General features: G+C 39.1%; 3 protein-coding genes and 1 non-coding gene across 4 annotated transcripts; 2 read left to right on the forward strand and 2 right to left on the reverse strand.

Moving 5' to 3' along the window:
* Positions 1-298: 298 nt before the first annotated feature.
* On the reverse strand, positions 299-3,265 carry LOC133831948 (uncharacterized). Its single transcript, XM_062262350.1, has one exon. The coding sequence runs from the start codon at positions 3,263-3,265 to the stop codon at positions 299-301; it is 2,967 nt and encodes a 988-aa protein (XP_062118334.1).
* Positions 3,266-4,608: 1,343 nt separating this feature from the next.
* On the reverse strand, positions 4,609-5,022 carry LOC133831949 (uncharacterized). Its single transcript, XM_062262351.1, has one exon. The coding sequence runs from the start codon at positions 5,020-5,022 to the stop codon at positions 4,609-4,611; it is 414 nt and encodes a 137-aa protein (XP_062118335.1).
* An 11,130-nt stretch (positions 5,023-16,152) lies between these two features.
* LOC133833399 (small nucleolar RNA R71) lies at positions 16,153-16,259 on the forward strand. Its single transcript, XR_009892780.1, has one exon. It is a non-coding gene; the product is annotated as a small nucleolar RNA R71 (small nucleolar RNA).
* A 2,996-nt stretch (positions 16,260-19,255) lies between these two features.
* Positions 19,256-21,625, forward strand: LOC133828848 (uncharacterized). The gene is made up of 2 exons (XM_062258931.1): positions 19,256-20,737; positions 20,814-21,625. Exons 1-2 carry the CDS (start codon positions 20,561-20,563, stop codon positions 21,420-21,422), a joined length of 786 nt encoding a protein of 261 aa, XP_062114915.1. The 5' UTR covers positions 19,256-20,560; the 3' UTR covers positions 21,423-21,625.
* Positions 21,626-23,949: the final 2,324 nt, after the last annotated feature.

A 23,949-nucleotide genomic window follows, 5' to 3' on the forward strand; every position in this document is an offset into this window, starting at 1 on the left:
TTAGGTGAGGATATTATTGAGGAACCCTTTCGAATAAAAAGTTAATTGTCAAGCGTCTGACTTGGTGAAATATGGTTGATAATAATGCCAAGGAATTGAGTACATAAGAAAAATTTAAAAGAATGTGAAAAAATGGAAAGTTGTTGTATTACTTTTGAATTGCACAGTACAACTATTAGCAATAATATTGCTTTAAAGACATTGAATTCCAAGTACGGGGTACAATTTTCCCACTACGTACATTCTTTAGAGTGTAAGACCCTCTGCCTAATACTTTAATGATTTGGAAAGGCCCTTCCTAGTTAGGCTCTAGCTTCTTTTTATTGCCTGTGACCTTACGCATAACCCAATCTCCTTCTCGAAATGTGCGTAAGTGGACCCTTTTGTTGTAGTAGCGTTCTGCTACCTTCTGATAATTTTCCAGTCGCAATTGTGCCATTATACGTGTTTCTTCTAGAAGGTCTAGGTTGTGCAGTAATTGAATGGTGTTCGTTGTTGGGTCAGACGCGATCTCTGTCCGAAGTGTAGGCAGACCGACTTCTGTTGGGATGATAGCTTCTGTTCCATAAACCATGGCATAGGGAGATTCCCCCGTGGAGGATCTTTTTGTTGTTTTGTAAGCCCATAACACTTTCGATAATTCTTCTACCCATGCTCCTTTTTTGTCTTCCAAATTCTTCTTAATGTTGGCAAAGATGACTTTGTTGGAAGCCTCTGCTTGACCATTGCCCTGTGGGTAAGTGACAGAGGCGAAGCTTAGCTTGATCTTGTACGTGTCGCATAGCTCTTGTACCTTTGCATTTTGGAATGGAGTGCCGTTGTCGACGACTATCTCCCAGGGTATTCCAAATTGACATATAATATGCTTCCAGATGAAGGACATAGTGTCTGTTTTGCTGACCGTGACGTACGCCTCTGCCACAACCCATTTTGTGAAGTAGTCACTGGCTACAAGAGCATACCGTCGTCCTCCAGCAGCCTTAGGTAGTTCACCTACCACATCCATACCCCATTTTGCAAATGGCCAAGGTGCAACGATGGAGTGTAGGGTTTGAGCACGTTGATGGATGGTGGGTGCAAATCGTTGGCATTTGTCGCATTTTTTGGCATAATCTTGCGCTTCTGTCATCATGTATGACCAGTAATACCCTGCTGTAAGTGCCTTGTGTGCCAAGCTCCGTCCCCCTGTGTGATTTCCACATGTCCCCTCATGTATTTCTTTTAACAATTTTTTAGCTTCTGATGGGCGCAAACATCGTAGGTATGGGCCATTGAAGGATTTTCGGTACAACGTTCCATGGATCATGGAATAGCGTTGTGCCCGAAGGCGCAGAAGTTTTGCATCTTTTGGATTAGGTGGGAGCTCGGAGGTGGTCAAGTACTTGATGATCGGATCTATCCAGCATTCAGGTTCTGACGAGATGGAATAGACTTCCATATCTTTGCTTGATCGGCTTATGGATATGGAGGACTGGCGTGTGCATCCTCCTGCAGAAGCTAATTTGGCAAGAGTGTCGGCCTTCTGATTTTGCTCCCTGGGTACTAGTATGAGTTCAAACTGGCGAAAATGCGATCGTAAGTCAGTTACCTTCTGTAGAAGGCTAGCCAGATGGGGTGCTTTGGTGTCGAAATTTCCAGCCACTTGTTCTATCATAAGCTGCGAATCGCCTCTGATGTTCAGACGTTGGATTCCCATTTCTCGTGTGAGTTCCAAACCATAGATTAGTGCCTCATATTCTGCTTCATTATTCGTTGCGGATTGCTCTAAACGGATAGCTTCTTCGATTTTGAGTCCTGAGGGAGCTTCTAATACGACGCCAATACCAGCCCCTTGGGAATTGGATGCTCCGTCAGTGTACATTGTCCACAGCCATTGATCTTCTGATTCTAATAATTCTGGCAGGGCGTCAGGAGTGAATGACTGAATTTCAACCAGGAAGTCAACGATTACCTGCCCCTTTTTAGCTTTTCGTGGCAAAAACTGAATATCGTATGTCCCAAGCTCAATGGCCCATTTAGATAATCTTCCAGAAAGGTCGGGCTTACTCAGTACCTGCTTTAATGGATAGTCCGTATATACGATGATCGTGTGGCTTTCGAAGTATTGTCGTAACTTCTTTTTGGCCGTGAGGAGTGCGAGTGCCAATTTTTCCATCATACTGTATCGGGTTTCAACATCTAACAACATCTTGCTGCAATAGAACACTGGCCTCTGACGATTGGCTTCTTCTCGAAAAAGAACGGAACTTACAGCGAATCGTGAGACAGACAAATATAAGAATAAATCTTCATTAGCAATAGGAGAGCTCAATATAGGAGGAGAGCTCAAATAAGTCTTCAACTCGTCCAATGCTTTTTGCTGTTCTGGTCCCCAGGTGGTGTTCGTAGACTTCTTTATGCACTGTAAGAAGGGTTGGCAGCGGTGTGACATTCGTGATATGAATCGACTTAATGCTACTATTTTCCTGGTCAGAGCCTGTATGTCTCGGATGGTTCGAGGTTCCTTAATTTCTGAGAGGGACGCAATCTGTGTTGGGCTCGCCTCGATGCCCCTCTGACTGACGATGTATCCCAAGAACTGTCCGGAGGACACCCCAAAGACACATTTTGTGGGGTTTAATTTCATTTTATAAGCATCAAGGATGTCGAAACATTCAATCAAGTCGTCTATATGTGAAGAGCTTTGTTTGGACTTGATGACCATATCGTCAATATAAATCTCCATATTTCTCCCGAGTAATGAGGAAAACAGCTTGTGCATCAACCTCTGATATGTCGCGCCTGCATTCTTTAGACCGAAGGGCATAACTTTGTAGCAATATAAACCATCTTCTGTTATGAATGCTGTATGAATCCTATCCTCTGATTTCATGGGGATCTGATTGTATCCAGAGTAGGCGTTGAGGAAGCTCATCCTTTCATATCCTGCCGTGGCGTCTATCATCTGATCGATCTTTGGTAGAGGGTAGCTATCTTTGGGACAGGCTTTGTTTATATTTGTGTAGTCTACACATACTCTCTTTTTCCCATTCTTCTTTGGGACCACGACGGGGTTGGCAAGCCAACTGGGGTATAAACATTCTTCGATTGCCCCCGTGCTCAGGAGCCGTTGGACCTCCTCTTGTATGACTTGGTTCACCTCTAGAGCGAATCTCCTCTGCTTCTGTTTGACGGGTGGGAAGTAGTTGGAGATATTCAAGCTGTGGCTCATGACAGAAGGGTCTATTCCGGGTATGTCGTGTGGTGTCCAAGCAAAAGTTCTCATTCTGGTTTGGAGAAATCGTACGAGGGTCTGCCTCTCATCTTCAGAGAGCTTGGTACTTACCAGGACCGTTTTTGTAGGGTTAGCGTCGTCTAGACCCACTTGTTCTAAGGTATCTAGTGTAAATTGGGGTTTTTCTTGGTCTTCTTCTAGATTGATTCCTTTTAGGCACGCTGGTAGGTACTGCTGTAATTGCTATTTGTCAGGAGAGTCTTCATGGGAGGCAGAGCTATTTATTTCTTTTAAGGTAAGGAAGCACTTTTTGGCCTGCTTCTGGCAGCCTTTGATGTCGACGGTGTATCGGCCGTTGAGTGATTGACACCGCATCACCTGATGTAGAGTGGATACTACCCCTGCATCCGGTGGATCCAACCTCTCCCCATGATGGCGTTGTAGCTCGTGGTGGAGTCTATAATGAGGAAGTCTACTGGAAGGGCGCGTTCTGCAGCTACCACAGTTAATCGAACGACGCCCTTCGGATAGACTCTGTGGCTATTGAATCCCAGAATGGGCATGGTGGAGGGTCGGATCTGATTCTCCCCTAGTCCCATTTTCTGGAAGGCTTCCCAGAAGAGGATGTCGACCCCACTGCCCCCATCAATCAGAATTCTGCCCAGCTGGCAGTGGTCAACTTGTAAGGAAATGACGAGTGGATCGTCATGAGGCAGGTGGACGCCCTTCAGGTCTTCGTCAGTGAAGGTGATAGCAGAGGCTGTGTAGCTTCTTTCTTCTGAAGTGACGAGATTGACTACGTGGCCTAATGATTTGTACCGCTTCACTCGTTCTTCCATCCTCTTATGGATTTTAGTCGCGTGCTCTTGATTATCGGTTGGTTCTACGATCCCGTGGATCATAGGGACTTGTTTAAGAGGCTCCGGGGTGCTGTCAGAGGCTGTGTGTACGGGGTCTGACGCTGGCGGAGTGGGGGCAGAAGCTGTGTTCTGCCGCGAGGCGCCTGGTCTGCCTGTCTCCTTGATGTATTGGGTAAGCTGCCCACTCCTCATGAGGGCTTGGATCTGATTGTTCAGATTGTGGCATTCAGCGATCGTATGACCGTGATCTTTGTGGAAGAGACAGTATCTGCTTTTATCCCTTCTGTCAGATGGAGTGTTAATTTTGTAGGGCTCTCGCCAGATAGGCCTATCTTTATTTTCTTCATACATGACTTCTTGTGGGACGGTGTATTCGAAGGATGGGTACCGCGATGGCTGTCGATCCTGTCTTGGCCTTTTTCCTTCCGTCGTATGATCTGTTTGGTTCCGCTTCCTCTTGTCATCCCTGGCAGGTGGTGGAGGGTTATTCGCTGGGGGAGCAGAAATGAGTGCAGTCTTCTTCTGTGCGCGCTCTCAAAATTCTAATACCCTGAAGACGCCCTCGGCTCGGGTCTGCACGTCTGCCATGTCGTATGGTGGTGTCATAGTGAGATTCTCATGCAAGAGTGACCCCACCTGCAAGCTTTTGACGAAGAGATTTGCTGCGGTGAGTGGGTCGACGTCGTGTATTTGATGCACGAGGTCAATGAAACGCTGTAAGTATGCCTTTGGATGTTCATTCTCCCCTTGTTCAATTCGATAGAGATCGAACATTGTTCTGGGAGCCTCTCGGTTCGCGCTGTACTGCTGTAAGAAGGACCATCGGAGATCATTAAAACTGTTGAGTGATCCGGCCTTTAATTGTCGGAACCATAACAGAGCCGGCCCGAAGAAAGTTGTTGAAAAGACTTTGCATTGTATGGCTTCGTTATTAGCTTCTAACGCCATCTTTTGTTGAAATTGAAATAGGTGGTTTTGAGGGTCTCCCTTTCCATTGAATGCAGGCAGGGAAGGGATGATGAAGTCCCGAGGCTTTGGCTCATTCAGAATCCATTCCGAGAAAGGAGATTTTTCAGTGGTTCTTGATACAAGATCCAAATGGTCGGTGGCGTAGGCAGATCACCCATCTGAGAACTTTTGCATCATTTCCTTCATCATGTCTTCTTTCCAGCTGTCCAAGAAACAGATCGAGGGAACGCGACCTTCAGAGGGAGAATCGTGTGCGACTTGAGGTACGGTGTGTTGAGGCCGGACGTCGGTTGTTGGCTGAGCGGGTCCAGTGGGTTCTGCTTCAGCCCGCCCTTGCGTGCCAGAGGTTAGGGCTTGTCGCCCGTTGGTCCCAGCGGATGGGGGGATGGCTTGTGATTGCACGTTACCTGGGTTCATGTTGTGAGGTGGGGAATTAACACGGTCGACTAGAACGTCAGATCTGTTAGAATCAAGATTCTCGTGGGCTTGGGTGTTGCGAGTTGTGTCAGTGGACCTGCGCAGCTCAACAATCTCTGCTTCGAGCCTAGCTTGGGCTTCGGTTAATGTCTTGATTGCCTCGTCGGATCGCTGCTGGCTTGCCTCCAACAGACGACACATCCTTTCGATCTGGTCGCTCATGTCCGTCGGAGGGATGCTTTGTGCAACTGGGCCCGAAACTCCGTTGCCTTTGGGTGGCATAACTTCTAGGTTTGCAATGGATCTTGATTTCTTGGTTCGACGACGTGGCTAAGGCCGATACGTTTATCGTTTCCCACAGACGGCGCCAATTGTTGGGGCAACAATTTGTCTTTCTATATATGGAGGTAAAGACCCGACAACGTTTGGCGACTTGCTTCTTCTCCGGTGATGAAATCTGCCTTTGACTCGTCGGGATTTCCTGCAAGAAAGACACTCCGATGCTTAAGTCAGTTCAAAGTTCGATCCCTTCTTCCCCTTGAAATCTCATATTTATAGGATGAAATATACAAAATACTTAGTTGGTTCAAGTGGACCCTGAAAAGGAGGAAGGAGAACAACTAAATTTCCATCCAAAAATACCAACTTTTAAAATGTCTCGCTCAGAGGTCAGAGGCGGGGATTGCCTCTGACCTACAGCTTCTGCCTTCGGATCATTCCTGTGTATAAACGCTCCGTTTTGAATATTTAATAAATGAGGCAAGTTTTTTCGGGCCGAGCATTTTGGGCCCTGTTGACGCCGTTTTTCGTCAACAGATAAAAGAAGAGCACAAAAACAATGAATGACAATGGCCAAACGGAACAAACAAATCAAACACACGATTTTTTACGTGGTTCAGCAGTTAAATCTGCCTAGTCCACGAGTCTTTGTTATTAATCTCAAGATTATCTCTGAAAAATTCTTTAGCATGAATTCTCCAGAGTTTTCTCTCAAGGATCAGAATTTCGGTCCTTTACAATGGTGCATGGCTTCTCTATTTATAGAGAAGGATGCAGAATACTATCCCACATCTTTTGGGTAGTTACTCTTTTGTGAATAAAATAAATGGCTTTAAATGCCTATAATCAGATATAAAAGGAAACGTCCCTGAAGACCAGGAAACGCATAACTGACCAAATAATATCCCACGATTCTTGGGGATTTACATTAATAAATGAGGATTACATCTCATATTTATAACACTGGTAAATATTCAAGGTGATTATCGCGTATCTCTAAGGCTTTAGCATCTCAGGTCTCACGTCATTGTTCGAGCTAATGGCATCTCCCGAGATCACGTGTCTTTCGAGATCGTACGTACATCTAGCTCGAGACCCCCGATCCGAAGTCGTCCCCGAAGATGAGTGTGTTCTCAGAACTACCTTTCGAGATCGAGATCGTTTCGAGCTCATATATTCGAGCTCATATATCGTACTTTGCAGGCTCGATATACAATCCTGGAGCATACTTCAATCCTTACGAGACCATTTGTTGCGAATCCATCTTTCGAGGTCATATTTATCATGGCTCGAAATCTGGGTATAACATCTTGCCCCCTCAAAAGTATTTGTTCGAATCCTAAGAGAAGGAAACTTTTGAACTACTTTCTCTGAGAACTGTACCGTCACACCTTTGAAAATGGACACGCGTCAGCTGGGTATTGCTCATTTTAGGTACTTGAGTACCTTGGAAACACGCCCACGATCGTCCGTCTGACAACTTTTCGGCGCCTTCTTGTCATTGATCCCCATCCGTTCGATCTAGTGAGGATTTTATTCAACGCTCCTGATTAATTCCATTCTCCCACCTATATATACAAGACCCCGCTTCATCTTCTCCTTCACTTTTGTTCCTCGTCTGCAAGAGAAGAAGAAAAACATCCCCAGAAACCCCTTGCCACAGTTTCTACTCTGTGCATGTTCTCTCGGCCAAAGAAACGCCGGAATCCTGGTCTGTTCGAGTCAGTGAGTTCTTTCTTGCAACCTCTTCTTCAGTCGACGATTTCTCTGCAATCACCATCACTGTGTAAGTATGCCATTTTTGTTTTCAGTTTTTTATCCATACTGTTCTTATTGTGTATGCTAGTTTACGTTCTTAGCATAATAAGATAGGGGGTTTCATTTCGATAGGCTTTCAAGTTTCTTAGACTTCCCCTGCTGGATTTCGCATCACTGGTTTATATCCAGTTTTAACGTTTGAGCAAAGTTTCAATTTTCTGGGTTTTGAAAATTTTAGGCTATGTTTCTTGTCTAATAAGTTTTCGGGTAAAAACCCTTGTCCTTGACAAATGCACGAAAACCAAGAATACCCTTTCTGGTTAACCGCCACCTTTCTTTCCCTTGAATCTCGGGATTTTCAAAAAATCTTCCACGCTCCTTTTCTCTCCCATGGAACACACGCTCTGACTCTTTAGTAAGGGTCTCAATATTTAATTTCTTGTTCCTAAATCCCCGAGCTCATACCATCGAGCTCGTGATTCTTGCATGCATGGCCCTCACCATTTTTTCTTTCTCGTTAGATGTCACAAAATCTGGAAAGACGGTGGGGGTCATTGCGAGCCATCCCTTACGAGCCTAAATATCCGAGCCCAAAATCGCTGTTCGTCCGGAATCAGCGTCGGATACAAGAATACGAGCTTGCGCGCGAGCAAGAGGACACTCGAGCCCACTATCGCCGTCAGATAGACGAGGTCATTGAAAAGAAGAGAAGAGTTCTTCGGGAGGCCATCTATCCGGAGCCCAACCTAGGACCTAGGCCAATTCCCTTCGACCCTGCGTTAAAAGTCACGGTTGCATATCATCCAGGGGAACTCCAATTTTCTTTAATGGCGGAACCTTCGTCCTCGCAGCCTCGGAGAGAGATGTTCGAAGCCGAGCTCTACCAGAGCTTGGTTACCACCACCGACCAAATAACTGACATTTTGGCCCTCCATGGCCTTAGTTCGTTGGACACCCTGAAGTGTCAAGCTCCGGCTAGTCATGAACGGAGCTGTTTCGCCCCTGGGGGCCGCGACGTCAGTATGAAATATTCGGCCTGGAGCCAGGAACATATAAGGGCAGGAGCTCTGCTGCCCTTGAAGTCCTTTTTCAGAGACTTCACTGATTTCGTTGGGTTGGCTCCATTCCAACTCAACACCAATTCATACAGGGTGCTGTCTGCCCTGAGGTCCTTGTTCCACGAGCTGGGGTGGGAAGGACCTTCACCTCAAGAGATCTTATATCTCTTTTGTTTGAAAAGTAACCCCTCCCGAGCTCGGGGAGGAGATGGTTTTTATTATCTTTCAAGCTACCCCAAAGAGACGAAGATTTTTGAAGATCTTCCAAACCACCCTCCTGACTCCAAAAAGGCTTTTTTCTAGACAGACGGTTTGTCCCTGTCTCGACATCGTTCGTTCAGGCGGATGATGGACCCAAAACGGGTATGTTTAAAAATTTATATATCGCAAGCGCACGAATCGTCCATAAAGAATAGTGATCGTGTAAGCAAGGATGTTGAACCCAAGGGAGTTGTCTAAAATCGAAAATGAAACTATTTTAAATCAAAAATAATAAATTCTAACCTAGCTCCAAAGATTGATGAGTTTTAATATTATGAACATAAAATAAAAGATTGAAAAATAAAGCTATTTAAGAGAATAAAAATAAAGCAATAATGAGTAGAAAATAAGTGTTAAAAGAAAAGATTATTAAGATACTAGAATCCACAAAATGTAAGTTTAATAATATTTATTAGTATATTGATTCCCAAGTTTTAGTGATAGTTAAAATATTTTAAACTATCATTTTCCAAAAAGATTTATAATTTTAAGCACAAATTTCTTATAAAAAGATAGGATTTTTCTTCACTTTTCAAAATTATAATTTCAAAGCATTTAGTGTAAATCAATCTAATGAAATAACAAATAAATCAATGAACATTATTTATAAGGCAAAACATAATATTTTTGTTCTAAGCATGGATGTGTACAATTTAATGACACATCTTACACAAAGAATATTATGTTTATGCACTAATGAAGAACAAAGTGTAAATATGTTCTAACAATCTAAAATACAAGATATTTAAGATGAAAGAAATATATGTAGAAGAAAAATCCATAGACTTTGTTGCATTACAAGGGAAATCAACATACAACATAAATATTACCTAGTTACAAGTTGCTTCATCATGATCTTAATAATCTTATGAAAAAGATTACAAGCACATAACTAGAATAGGAATTACAAAATAAATGACATACATACTTGCAAAATGCTCTTGAAAAACCCAAATGGAAGAGAGAATGGTAGAGAGAAAATGAGAGAAAAAGATGGTAACCAAAAAATTAAGCACCCCAAAAATGGTCTTGAAAGTCCATATTTATAGCCAAAGTGAGTTTATTAAAATAATCAATTTAAATTAATTAAATTGATTAGATTAATTAAATAAAATAAATATGGTATGTAGAGGTAAATTATAGGGTGTAATGATGATGTTGTGGTGAAAATGTGTAGGAAAAAGGGTAAAAAGTTGGCATTTTTGTCATAGGGGACAAATGGACAAAATGCATTTTTGTTGGGCTCAATAAGGGAAATGGCAGCAATGTGGTGGTTGGGTGTTGGAGGGGGGGCCACGGGTTGGGCCTAGAGTGGGCCTCACGTGGTTGGGCTTTTGGAGAAACACCATTTTTCTTGTTACTTTCTTTCAAAATTACCATCTTTCCTTTGATTTTCTTGCTTTTCAAGGGCAATAATTTTCCTACACAATAAATTATAAACTAAATTAAAATTAAATATTTTCATTAATAAAATATATCATATAACTCCCATGAAAACATTAATTAAAATTTAATTTACATAACATTTAATTTCAATAAAATCATATTTTTAGCATTCAAACTAACAATACTAATTTTAAATAATTAAACTACAACATATTATAATAACATATCTATAAAAACATATAAAAATCTAGAAAACTACAATAAGACTAATAAATTAAAAATTACATAAAAACTTAATAAGTTAATTAAAAACTCATGAACTAAGCAACAATTAGCATGTAAAACATGGTAAAATAACTCTATTTTGTAGAGTTATCACACCCCCAAACTTAAAGTTTTGCTAGTCCTCAAGCAAAAGAAAAATTAAAATACACATATTTTTTTTTTTATTGGTGATATAAAAATGATTTTCTCAAAAATTGCACAATGAAAATAACTCTCAGAAATTATTATGAATAAAAGTTAAGCTTATATAATTAATTAAATTGTCAATTTTGCTTTTAGAAAATATGTTTTTATTAAAATTATTTTTCACTTAAACTTATAGGAAATAAGAGTTTTTATGAAAAATGTAATTTTTGTTACAAGCAAAATTGACCCTATAATTAAAAACAAAGCTTAAAAATTATTCATATTTTTAAGAGAATTAATTTCAAACTCAATCAGAATTTTTATCATTGAAAATGAAAAATATCACCAAATTTTTTTTTTTTTTTTGTAAATAATTTTTTGATTTTTTTTTGATTTTTTTTGAATTTTTATGAAAATGAACAAATAAAAAAAATATTAACAAAACCACAACATATAAATAAATAAAAAAAAAATTCAAACAAACATTTTTTTTCTTTTCAAACAAGCATACATAAAATAAAACACAAAACATTAAAAACAATGCAAAGCAAACATAAATAAAACACAAAACAAACACAATAAAACTCGATACCCCCAAACTTAATTTAAGCATTGTCCTCAATGTGTCAAAATATAAATATAAATTAAAATTGACAAGAGTGTAAAGTTTAGAATGGTCGTACCTCGATATTGTGCATTGCGAAGATAGAACAAGATAGAACAGGATACAACTAACAAAAATTAAATCGCACATAAAACAACAATACAAATAAAACACAAGTTATCAAGATCACACAGGAATCAAAGAGCATGGTAAACAGGGTCCTCAATGAGTATCTCATCCACTTCATCAGTTTTTAATTCCAAAAATAGTTTTAATTTTTGTCCATTAACTTTAAATATATCACCATTTTTAGGATTTTCAATTTCAATAGCTCCATGTGAAAAAACAATACGAACAATGTAAGGACCAGACCACCTAGAGCGTAACTTTCCCGAGAATAAATGCAAACGAGAGTTGTATAAAAGGACTTTCTGACCTGGATAAAAATCTTTTCTCAAAATATTTTTATCATGGTAAAATTTCATGCGATCCTTATACTTTTTTGAATAGTCATATGCATCATTCCTAATTTCGTCTAGTTCATTGAGTTGAAGCTTTCGTTTCTCACCTGCTTTGTCTAAAGAAAAATTTAACTGCTTAATTGCCTAGAAGGCTCTATGTTCTAACTCAACAGGTAAATGGCACGCCTTCCCATACACAAGTCTGTAGGGTGACATGCCAATGGGCGTTTTGTACGCGGTACGATACGCCCATAATGCATCAATGAGTCTTAAGGACCAATCTTTCCTAGTTGGATTCACAGTTTTTTCTAAAATGTGCTTAACTTCCCTATTAGACACTTCAACTTGACCACTAGTTTGTGGGTGATATGGTGTTGAGACTTTATGTGTAATGCCATATTGTTTCATCAAATGTTCAAATGGCTTATTACAAAAGTGAGTACCGTTATCACTAATTATAGCACGTGGTGAACCAAAACGGGAAAATATATTTTCTTTCAAAAAACGAAGCACAACTTTGTGGTCATTAGTGTGGCATGCAATAGCTTCAACCCATTTAGATACATAATTGACTCCAACAAGAATATAAAGATTACCAAAAGAGTTAGGAAATGGTCCCATAAAATCAATGCCCCAAACATCAAATATGTCAATAATAAGAATAGGATTTAAAGGCATCATGTTTCTTTTAGTTAAACTTCCTAACTTTTGGCAACGTTCACAAGCTTTACAATAAACATATGTATCATGAAAGATAGTAGGCCAATAAAAACCACATTGTAAAACTTTAGCAGCTGTTTTCTTACCACTAAAATGTCCTCCACATGCATGATCATGACAAAAAGATATGATTTTAGACTGATCACAGTTTGGAATGCATCTTCTAATTATTTGATCAGGGCAGTATTTAAACAAGTAAGGATCATCCCAAATAAAGTTTTTCACCTCAGAATAAAATTTAGATTTATCATGCTTAGACCAATGAGATGGTATTTCTTTAGTGACCAAATAATTAACAATATCAGCATACCAAGGTAATGAAGAAATATGCATTAATTGTTCATCAGGAAAAGTTTCAGTGATAGGAGTGGAATCATGTATAGTTTCAACAACTAGTCTAGATAAATGATCAGCAACAACATTTTCAGATCCTTTTTTATTACGTATTTCTAAGTCGAATTCTTGTAAAAGCAGGATCCAACGGATCAAACGAGACTTAGCATCTTTTTTCGATAAGAGATATTTTAATGCAGCATGATCAGAATAGACAATAATTTTAGATCCTAACAAATAAGATCTAAATTTCTCCAATGCAAAAACAACAGCAAGCAATTCTTTTTCGGTTGTGGAGTAATTTAATTGAGCATCATTTAAAGTTTTGCTAGCATAGTAAATTACATGAGGTATTTTTTCAAGTCTTTGTCCTAAGACAGCACCTATAGCATAATCAGAAGCATCACACATTATTTCAAAAGGTATTTTCCAATCAGGAGGTCGAATAATGGGTGCAGTAGTCAACAAATTTTTTAATTTTTCAAAGGCAACATGGCAATTACTATCAAAGACAAAAGCATTTTCTTTTCCAAGTAAATGGCATAAAGGCCGAGAAATTTTGCTAAAGTCTTTTATAAATCTTCTATAAAAACCGGCATGGCCTAAGAATGATCTAATTTCTTTCACAGTTTTAGGTGGGGGAAGTTTTGAAATAAGGTCAACTTTAGCTTTATCAACTTCTATTCCATCAGATGAGATTACATGACCTAAAACAATTCCTTTTTTAACCATAAAATGACATTTTTCCCAGTTAAGCACAAGGTTTTTCTCTTTGCAACGAATTAAAACAAGTGAAAGATGGTGCAAACATTCATCAAAAGAGGAACCAAACATAGAAAAATCATCCATAAATACTTCAAGAAATCTTTCAACCATGTCAGAAAAAATCGAAATCATACATCTTTGAAAAGTCGTAGGTGCATTACATAATCCAAAGGGCATGCGACGATATGCAAAAGTTCCAAAAGGGCATGTAAAAGTAGTATTTTCTTGATCTTCTGGGGCGATGGGGATTTGGTTATACCCCGAATACCCATCAAGAAAACAATAATATGCATGGCCAGCTAATCGTTCAAGCATTTGATCAATAAAAGGCAATGGAAAATGGTCTTTTCTAGTAACATTATTCAACTTTCTATAATCTATGCACACTCTCCACCCTGTTTGTACTCTAGTAGGGATTAATTCATTTTTCTCATTTTCAACAACTGTGATCCCAGACTTCTTAGGCACAACTTGAACTGGACTAACCCATTGACTATCAGAAATAGGGTAAATGATACCTACGTCTAACAATTTTATGACCTCTTCTCTAACTACTTCTTTCATATTTGGATTTAATCTTCTTTGACATTCCCGAGAGGTTTTAGCATTCTCTTCTAGATGGATTCTATGCATACATATGGATGGGCTAATTCCTTTAATGTCTCCAATGGTCCAACCTATGGCTTCTTTATGTTTTCTAAGGACATCTAACAATTTACCTTCTTGTTCTTTATCTAAAGCGGATGCTATGATAACAGGTAAGGTTTCAGACTCTCCTAGAAAAGCATATTTTAAATTTTCTGGCAAAGGTTTAAGGTCTAACTTTGGAGACTCAGAAATTGATTGAACATGACCTAAGGGTGAAAAAGGTTCAACTTTGGTTTCATTTAAGGGTATAGGCTCTACCGAAGAATTCACATTATCATTAGAGTCATCAACATGCAAGTTCATACCAAAGTATTTTTCACAAAAATCAAATAAGTCATTTCCATCATTTTCACAAATACTATCTATCATGTTAACTTCATGCACTTCTTCACACTCAACAGATTTAACCATATTAAAAACATTCAATTCAACAGTCATATTTCCAAAAGATAATTTCAAAACACCATTACGACAATTTATGATTGCATTAGATGTAGCTAAGAATGGTCTACCTAAAATGATAGGAATTTGAGCATGCATATTTTCCACAGGTTGAGTATCAAGAACAATGAAGTCAACAGGAAAATAAAATTTATCAACTTTTATCAAAACATCCTCTATAATGCCTCTAGGAATTTTTACAGAACGATCGGCTAATTGAAGAGTTATAGAAGTAGGTTTTAGCTCACCAAGACCAAGTTGCTTATAAACAGAATAAGGCAATAAATTTACACTAGCACCCAAATCAAGTAAAGCTTTGTTAATAAAATGATCACCAATAATGCATGAAATTGTGGGACACCCAGGATCTTTATATTTAACAAGACTCTTATATTGAATAATGGAACTAGCTTGTTCAGTTAAAAACGCCTTTTTAGGAACATTAGTGTTTCTTTTAACAGTACAAAGATCCTTTAAAAATTTAGAGTAGGCAGGAATTTGTTTAATGGCATCTAAGAAAGGGATATTGATACTAACTTGTTTAAAAACTTCTAAGATATCATTATATTGGCTGCCTTTTTTAATTGGAAGTAATCTTTGTGGAAATGGGGCTTTTGGAATGAAAGGATGGATTGGAGTTTCTTTGTTTGATGAGTCATTGAGATTAGAACTAGGAGGCTGACTCTTTTCTTTTTCTTTTTCATTTTCAACCTCGGGTATGTAATCGGGTTTGACAATTTTCTTTCCAGACCTAAGAGTTGAAATTGATTTGACTTCTCCATTATGACTAGACTTTCCTATCTCATATTGACCTTTTGGATTAGGGATAGGTTGACTAGGGAATGTTCCTTTTTCTCTATCAGCTAAAGCAGTGGCGAGTTGTCCTACTTGTGTCTCGAGTTTGGTAATAGATTGAGATTGATTTTGTAGGATTTGTTGGGTGGATTGCATAAATTGTTGTAAAGTATCTTCTAAGGAAGGTTTTCTTTGTTGCGGATATGGTTGATTTTGTGGGGCATGAGCTTGGTTTTGTGTGTTGTATTGGTGCCCTTGATTCATTTGGGGTTGGTTTTGTCTCCATGAAAAGTTCGGATGGTTTCTCCAATTTGGATTGTAGGTGGACGAAAATGGGCTATCATTTGGTTTCCCATAAGTATGAAGTGCATTGGCCTCCTCGGAAAAGGCTTCTTGGTAGGAAGGACATGATTGGGCATTATGGCAAGGACTAGAACATATAGAACAAACATCTTTTCTTGGTTGTATTGGAGAATTTATAGTTTGGCTTATGGCTAAAGCTTCTACTTTTCTCGCTAATTTGTCTAAGGATGTTCTTAAGTCTAATTCTTCTTTTACTTCATACCTTCCTCCTCTTTTTGGTGAATTAGTTGACCTAGACCTAGGATCAAAATAATTCCATTGTTGCGAATTGACAGATAAATCTTCAAGGGCGTCCCACGCCTCTTGTCCTTGAAATTTTAAAAAATTTCCAGTATGCATAGATTGAATCATTTGACGATTAGAGGGAGTCAAACCATCATAAAAATATTTTACAAGTCTCCATTTTTCAAAACCATGATGAGGACATTTTAATAATAAATCTTTAAATCTTTCCCAACATTCATAAAACTCTTCATTATCTTTTTGAAAAAACTCGGAGATTTCTCTCCTTAGACTATCAGTTTTAGACATAGGAAAAAATTTCAGTAAGAATTTATTATAAAGTTGATCCCATGTAGTTATAGACCCCGTGGGAAGGGAATTTAACCAAGCTTTTGATTTGTCTTTTAATGAAAAAGGGAACAATCTTAGTTTGACCGACTCATCAGAAAAATTTTGAAATTTAAATGTTGAGCAAATTTCTAAGAAATCTTTGACATGCATGTAAGGATCCTCTCTATCTAACCCATAAAAAGATGGCAATAATTGAATGATTGCGGGTTTAAGCTCAAAATGAGTAGCAGAAGTAGTAGGTAAAACAATGCATGACGGAGCATTAGATGAAATAGGTGCAAAATATTCAAGCAAAGTTTTTTCAGGCACAACATTTTCATCAAGAGGATTAGCAATAGGTTCCATGATGCTCAAATTTTTACTAACACTTTCAATTTCAAACAAAGATAAACGTCTTTTTACTAATCGTTTTTTAGAGTTACGTTCCCAATGATGCATACAATTTTTCACAAACAAGGCAACAAGGATAATCTCAAACAAGCAATTTTCTGATGTGGAAGATCAGTTAAAACCGCAACCACAGAGCATACTTAGAATTTTTAGAGATTTCACAACAATATAATTCTTATGGTTTACTTGTCCCCAGGCCTATTTGATTCCACTTACTCGCGCACTACTAACAACTCCCCGAGGTTAATTAGTAGAGGCGGATGGGAATTTTGGTCAAATTTCCTTTAAGCAAGAATTGCTTATGGTGAAAGGACAAGATTTATGTTTTTTTTTTTTTTTTTTCAAGTATTTTTCACAATATTACACTAAAATATTAAAGAAGACAAAGAAAAATAAGGCAAAAATTAAATAAGACTAAAATTTAGGCAAGAGTAGGGAGGCATAGCATGCCATCAACCATAACAAAATTAAGGTAAAAACTAGGAGGCACAAGTGCCATCAACTTAAACATAAGATAGAGGACTAGGAGGCAAAAATTGCCATCAACTAGCTAGGAGGCAAAATTGCCATCAACTAGTAATTTGCGGAATTTAAATAAAATAAAAATACAACAAAATAAATTAAGAAAATTACACAAAGGTTAGGAGGCACAAGTGCCGTCAACTAACAAAGATATAAAATAAATAAAATTACAACAAAATTAGGAGGCACAAGTGCCATCAACTATAAAAATTTAAAAGGATAGATAGGAGGCACAAGTGCCGTCACTAAAAAAAAAACAATAAATATAGAAATATAAGTATATTTTTTTATGGGTGGTTGAACCGTCCCAAATTTTCTTTTTATCTTTTTTTTTTTTTTAGTTTTTTATAGATATATATTTTTTTTAGTTTTTTTTTTAAAGTGCAAAAAAAAATTAAAATAACTAGTAGAAGAATCCACTAACCTTGAGATAAATTTCGTTTCTTTTCTCTTGCAACTCCCCGGCAACGGCGCCAAAAACTTGATGGACCCAAAACGGGTATGTTTAAAAATTTATATATCGCAAGCGCACGAATCGTCCATAAAGAATAGTGATCGTGTAAGCAAGGATGTCGAACCCAAGGGAGTTGTCTAAAATCGAAAATGAAACTATTTTAAATCAAAAATAATAAATTCTAACCTAGCTCCAAAGATTGATGAGTTTTAATATTATGAACATAAAATAAAAGATTGAAAAATAAAGCTATTTAAGAGAATAAAAATAAAGCAATAATGAGTAGAAAATAAGTGTTAAAAGAAAAGATTATTAAGATACTAGAATCCACAAAATGTAAGTTTAATAATATTTATTAGTATATTGATTCCCAAGTTTTAGTGATAGTTAAAATATTTTAAACTATCATTTTCCAAAAAGATTTATAATTTTAAGCACAAATATTTTATAAAAAGATAGGATTTTTCTTCACTTTTCAAAATTATAATTTCAAAGCATTTAGTGTAAATCAATCTAATGAAATAACAAATAAATCAATGAACATTATTTATAAGGCAAAACATAATATTTTTGTTCTAAGCATGGATGTGTACAATTTAATGACACATCTTACACAAAGAATATTATGTTTATGCACTAATGAAGAACAAAGTGTAAATATGTTCTAACAATCTAAAATACAAGATATTTAAGATGAAAGAAATATATGTAGAAGAAAAATCCATAGACTTTGTTGCATTACAAGGGAAATCAACATACAACATAAATATTACCTAGTTACAAGTTGCTTCATCATGATCTTAATAATCTTATGAAAAAGATTACAAGCACATAACTAGAATAGGAATTACAAAATAAATGACATACATACTTGCAAAATGCTCTTGAAAAACCCAAATGGAAGAGAGAATGGTAGAGAGAAAAAGATGGTAACCAAAAAATTAAGCACCCCAAAAATGGTCTTGAAAGTCCATATTTATAGCCAAAGTGAGTTTATTAAAATAATCAATTTAAATTAATTAAATTGATTAGATTAATTAAATAAAATAAATATGGTATGTAGAGGTAAATTATAGGGTGTAATGATGATGTTGTGGTGAAAATGTGTAGGAAAAAGGGTAAAAAGTTGGCATTTTTGTCATAGGGGACAAAGGGACAAAATGCATTTTTGTTGGGCTCAATAAGGGAAATGGCAGCAATGTGGTGGTTGGGTGTTGGAGGGGGGGCCACGGGTTGGGCCTAGAGTGGGCCTCACGTGGTTGGGCTTTTGGAGAAACACCATTTTTCTTGTTACTTTCTTTCAAAATTACCATCTTTCCTTTGATTTTCTTGCTTTTCAAGGGCAATAATTTTCCTACACAATAAATTATAAACTAAATTAAAATTAAATATTTTCATTAATAAAATATATCATATAACTCCCATGAAAACATTAATTAAAATTTAATTTACATAACATTTAATTTCAATAAAATCATATTTTTAGCATTCAAACTAACAATACTAATTTTAAATAATTAAACTACAACATATTATAATAACATATCTATAAAAACATATAAAAATCTAGAAAACTACAATAAGACTAATAAATTAAAAATTACATAAAAACTTAATAAGTTAATTAAAAACTCATGAACTAAGCAACAATTAGCATGTAAAACATGGTAAAATAACTCTATTTTGTAGAGTTATCAGCGGATTCGTAAGTACTCTTGTTACTTTTATTATTATATATATTTTTTTTGAGCTCGGAATTTTAGCCCTTAAGACCGTACTTAGCTGAAATGTGTTTCGCTTTTCAGCTAATTTTAAGCGTCCCTCCCCCACCAAGGCAATGGGGGAGCACAGAGAGGCCTTGCTTCGACTTCCTTATGGCAGGAGGTCTCTTTCGTATCTTCTTCAAGAGGGCAAGCTCCGAGCCTGTGGGTTGTTGGGAGAAGGCCAGTCAACCTCTGACTGGTCTAATAAAAAATACGAACGTTGGGAGGAGGTGCCCCTGCCTACAGGCGCCCTTCCTCCGAGGAGAGAGAGGAGGCCAACACTCCCAGTTCGTCTGAGGAGTCCGCGGTCCGGGAATGAGGCCAATGATGAAGCCTCGAGCTCGGACTCAGATGAAGGTAAAGTCCTCCCTACCTCGAGGATGCGGTCCCCCACACTACTAGAACACAGGCCCAATAGGTTAGTCTCGTGCCCACAGGATATATACCACTTCTACATATGGAGTTGGGTAGACGACTGTGTCCATAGGTTCGATAGTGGACTCGGGAAATATGATACCATGTACACCATGGACGAGGTGTGGAATGGGATAGCGGTGCAGTACGGGACCTCTCGAGGTTATCCCCTACTTATAGGGAAGGCACTCCTCCCGCCTCCTCTGAAGACGGGGGAATTTCATGGTCCCCAAGCTCGAGCTCGGGGGAGAGTTCCAGTTAGGTTTCCTCCATCATCACTCTATGTGTCTGATACCGAAATTACTTGCTGTACATTTCTCTTTTACTGACTCAGTGTTGTGATTTGTGCAGGCGAGATGGACTCCGACCTCGATGCCCTTATCGACAATGCAGGCGCCAAGAGGAGCAAACGCCCCAGGGCAGGGTCGGTGAAGACCAGCCAGCCGGGGAAAGGCTCCAAGAGATCTAAGAAAACGCCTCCTCCTCCCCCGCCGGCTTCGAGCTCTGCTGCTACGTCGACTGGCCAGATCAGCGCCCCCACGACCTCGCAGGCTGTCGTCTCTGCGGTGGCACCGGCCTCGCAGGCTGGTATCCCTATCGTGGTCGAATCCCAACCTCCTGTGGCGGGTCAAACGTCTTCTGCTCAGCTCGCCAAGTGACCTTCTGCTTCTCGAGCTCAGAAGCTAACCATCTCCACCCATATGGACTCATATGTGGTGGATAACGCTGCCGGACTTCATGGATCTACGCTGATTTCGGATATCATGTCCCGGATCGGCCAGAGCTACGGTAGTTTCGAGGCTCCTCAGTGGCAGTGCCTAACTGGCACCCGAGACCGCACTGTCCTGTACGAGAAGAGTATCGAGCACACTGCCGCGGTAAGTATCCTTCTATATTCCTTTTGCTTACATTCATACTGTCCTGAGGCTAATGGTGGTTTCTTCCTTTTTTCAGGCTCTCGCCTTCATTGCCCAGCTCAATTACGAGCTGAACAACGAGATCCATTCGAGCAAGACTCATGCTCAAGAGGAGAGGGACCTCCACCTTAGAGCGAACGACGATCTGAAGGCGGCGAATACTAAGCTCGAGGCAGTGGTTAAGGAGCGTGAGAATATGGCCAAGGAGCTCGGAAAGATGAAAACTGAACTCGAGGAGCAAAAGAAAGATAACATCCAGCTTCGGGAGACCAAAAAGAAGCTCGAAGAGGACAAGGCCGCCACCCTCGACTTCATAGAGGATGTCAAAGCTCGCCTTACTGCCAAGTACAAAGAAAAGAAGGAAAAGGCGGTCGACTCAGCCATGTACCGGATGTGGGCTTATAACGAAGAGCTGGACACCAGCTTCTTGGGTCCCCACGAGGCGCCACTTCTTGAACGATGGAATGCCCGGCTCGAGAAGGAAGAGGCTGAATGGCTTGAGAAGGAGAAGGCTGAGCAGCTCGAGAAGGAAAAGGCTGCTCCGGGCACCGTTTCGGAGGAAGCTCAGGAGGATAGCCATGCTATTCGTCCTGAGGGGTCCGGCGCCACTGATGCTGAGAAGGCCAAGGAGACTCCTCTCTCTTGAATCTGACCTCGGGGAGATCAGTTATCGGGGTTGCGTCCCCTTATTTCTGTAACTATTTTAATATATGCCCACGGGGCTGATACAATTTCTTTTACCATTCTTTTATATGCTTTACATTTCTTGGCTCGAAATATTTTGCATATTTTTAAATTGATGAACCGGTTATGTTTATTTATTCATACAAACATAGTTTGGACTTGGGCTCGAAATTCGATGCGTTCATGCATAGTTTATTCGAATTATCCGCTTCCGACCTCGTTACTTATCAAGGTCGGATATTACTTTAACCATGAACTCGAAAGTACTTATATGGTATGTAATATGAATGATTTGGTTATCTTTTTAGTCACTTTTCCTCATCCTCAATATTTTGCCTCCGAGGTTATGAGTTCGAAACTATATTTCTTTAAGATATTCCAGCCTCGATCTCGACATATTTCGCAATAGGTTTAGGCTCCCATTTATCATCGATCGATAATTTGGCTGGTTTGTTCCAAACCTGTTGTGTTTGCACATCTGGTTAACTCCAAATATTTTAGGTTCTTGATGGTCGGTTATATCCGATCTATCTAAGCTCGCGTATTTGGTCATATCCAAATACTTTGTTTTTGATAATTCGGTTATGTCCGAACTATCTAAGATCGCGTATTTGGTTACATCCAAATACTTTATGTTTTTGATAATTCGGTTATGTCCGAACTATCTAAATCGCGTACTTGGTTACATCCAAATACTTTATGTTTTTGATAATTCGGTTATGTCCGAACTATCTAAATCGCGTACTTGGTTACATCCAAATACTTTATATATATTTTTTATTTTTTAAGCTGGTGGTATGTATACCAATGATTCCCCTTTAATATCCTATGAGTGTGACCGTAGGTTATTAAATTAAGGGAGATTGCAAAAATAAAAATACATTACATGTGAAACAAAGCAGACCTTTTATTTGATGAAATTCAGAAACAGACAAACAAACAAACAAACTAGTACAGATAGAAATTCATGGTTACAGGCAACACTTCCTACACTATTGATAATATGGTCTAAGGTGTTCGCCATTCCATGCTCGTGGTATCAGGCTCCCATCTAATCTCGCAAGTTTGTATACGCCAGGTCGGATGACTAATTCTATCTGGTATGGTTCTTCCCAGTTTGGCCCGAGCACTCTAGCTGCTGGATCTCGGGTTGCTAAGAATACGCGTCTCAAAATCAGGTCTCCCACTCCGAACTTTCTATCTCAAACCCTTTTATTGAAATATCTTGTGGTTCGTTGCTGGTAAGCAGCATTTCTCAGCTGAGCCTCTTCCCTTTTTTCTTTGATCAAGTCTAGGGTTTCTTCGAGCCGAGTGTGATTTGAATCCTGATCGTAAATTTGAGTTCGAATCGTTGGGATTTCGACCTCGATGGGAAACATTGCCTCGCATCCGTACGCTAGAGAGAATGGGGTATGTCCCGTTGATGTCCGAGCTGTAGTTCTATATCCCCAAAGGACTTGAGGTAATTCCTCGGGCCATCGTCCCTTTGCCTCCTCCAACTTCTTCTTTAGAGAACTCTTGAGGGTTTTGTTAACGGCTTCGACCTGACCATTCTCTTGAGGGTGAGCCACTGATGAAAAACTCTTTATTATACTGTTCTTGTCACAAAAGTTGGTGAATAAGTCGCAATCGAACTGGGTTCCGTTATCAGATACAATCTTTCTTGGTACTCCATATCGGCATACGATGTTCTTTACCACGAAATCAAGGATCTTTTTTGAAGTTATGGTCGCCAATGGTTCAGCCTCTGTCCATTTTGTGAAGTAATCAACGGCGACCACAACATATTTTACTCTGCCTTTGCCAGTTGGGAGTGAGCCTATGAGGTCGATGCCCCATACCGCGAAAGGCCATGGGGATGTCAACATGGTCAGTTCGGAAGGTGGAGCTCGGGGTATCGTTGCGAATCTCTGGCATTTGTCGCACTTTTTCATGTACTCGAAAGAGTCCGTTTTAATGGTTGGCCAGAAATATCCTTGGCGTATAATCTTCTTGGACAGGCTATGCCCCCCGGTATGATCTCCGCAGAACCCTTCATGAATTTCTTCAATGATCTTTTTAGCTTCGGGAGGAGTTACACATCTAAGCAGCGGCATGGAGTACCCTCTTCTGTATAACTTTCCATCCAGAATGGTGTAACGAGGAAGTTGATACATCAACCTTCGAGCTTGATTTCGATCTCTTGGAAGAATTCCATTTTCGAGATAATCAACTATTGGACTCATCCAGGTTGGTTCTGTTTCAATCATACACACATCTTCCTCGTCTGGCTCAGTAATGCTTGGTGCTGATAGGTGTTCTACGGGTATAACATTCAGCTCTTCATTTTCGGAGGAAGTGGCGAGCCGAGCTAAGGCATCTGCATTTGAGTTTTGTTCTCGGGGAACCTGTTCGATTGCATAAAACTCGAAATACTCTAATGCAGATTTTGCCTTCGCCAGATAAGCTGCCATTCTTGTGCCACGAGCCTGGTATTCCCCCAAGATTTG

The sequence above is a fragment of the Humulus lupulus genome, chromosome 4 (genome assembly GCF_963169125.1).
Source record: "Humulus lupulus chromosome 4, drHumLupu1.1, whole genome shotgun sequence".
Classification (NCBI taxonomy): domain Eukaryota; kingdom Viridiplantae; phylum Streptophyta; class Magnoliopsida; order Rosales; family Cannabaceae; genus Humulus; species Humulus lupulus.

Bases quoted from the DNA above. Each gene is read 5' to 3' on its own strand.
- LOC133828848 (XM_062258931.1), top strand. From the start codon at position 20,561: ATGGACTCATATGTGGTGGATAACGCTGCCGGACTTCATGGATCTACG. The intron at 20,738-20,813 runs GTAAGTATCCTT...TCCTTTTTTCAG, and splicing joins GTATCGAGCACACTGCCGCG to GCTCTCGCCTTCATTGCCCA.
- LOC133831948 (XM_062262350.1), bottom strand. From the start codon at position 3,265: ATGAGAACTTTTGCTTGGACACCACACGACATACCCGGAATAGACCCT.
- LOC133831949 (XM_062262351.1), bottom strand. From the start codon at position 5,022: ATGGCGTTAGAAGCTAATAACGAAGCCATACAATGCAAAGTCTTTTCA.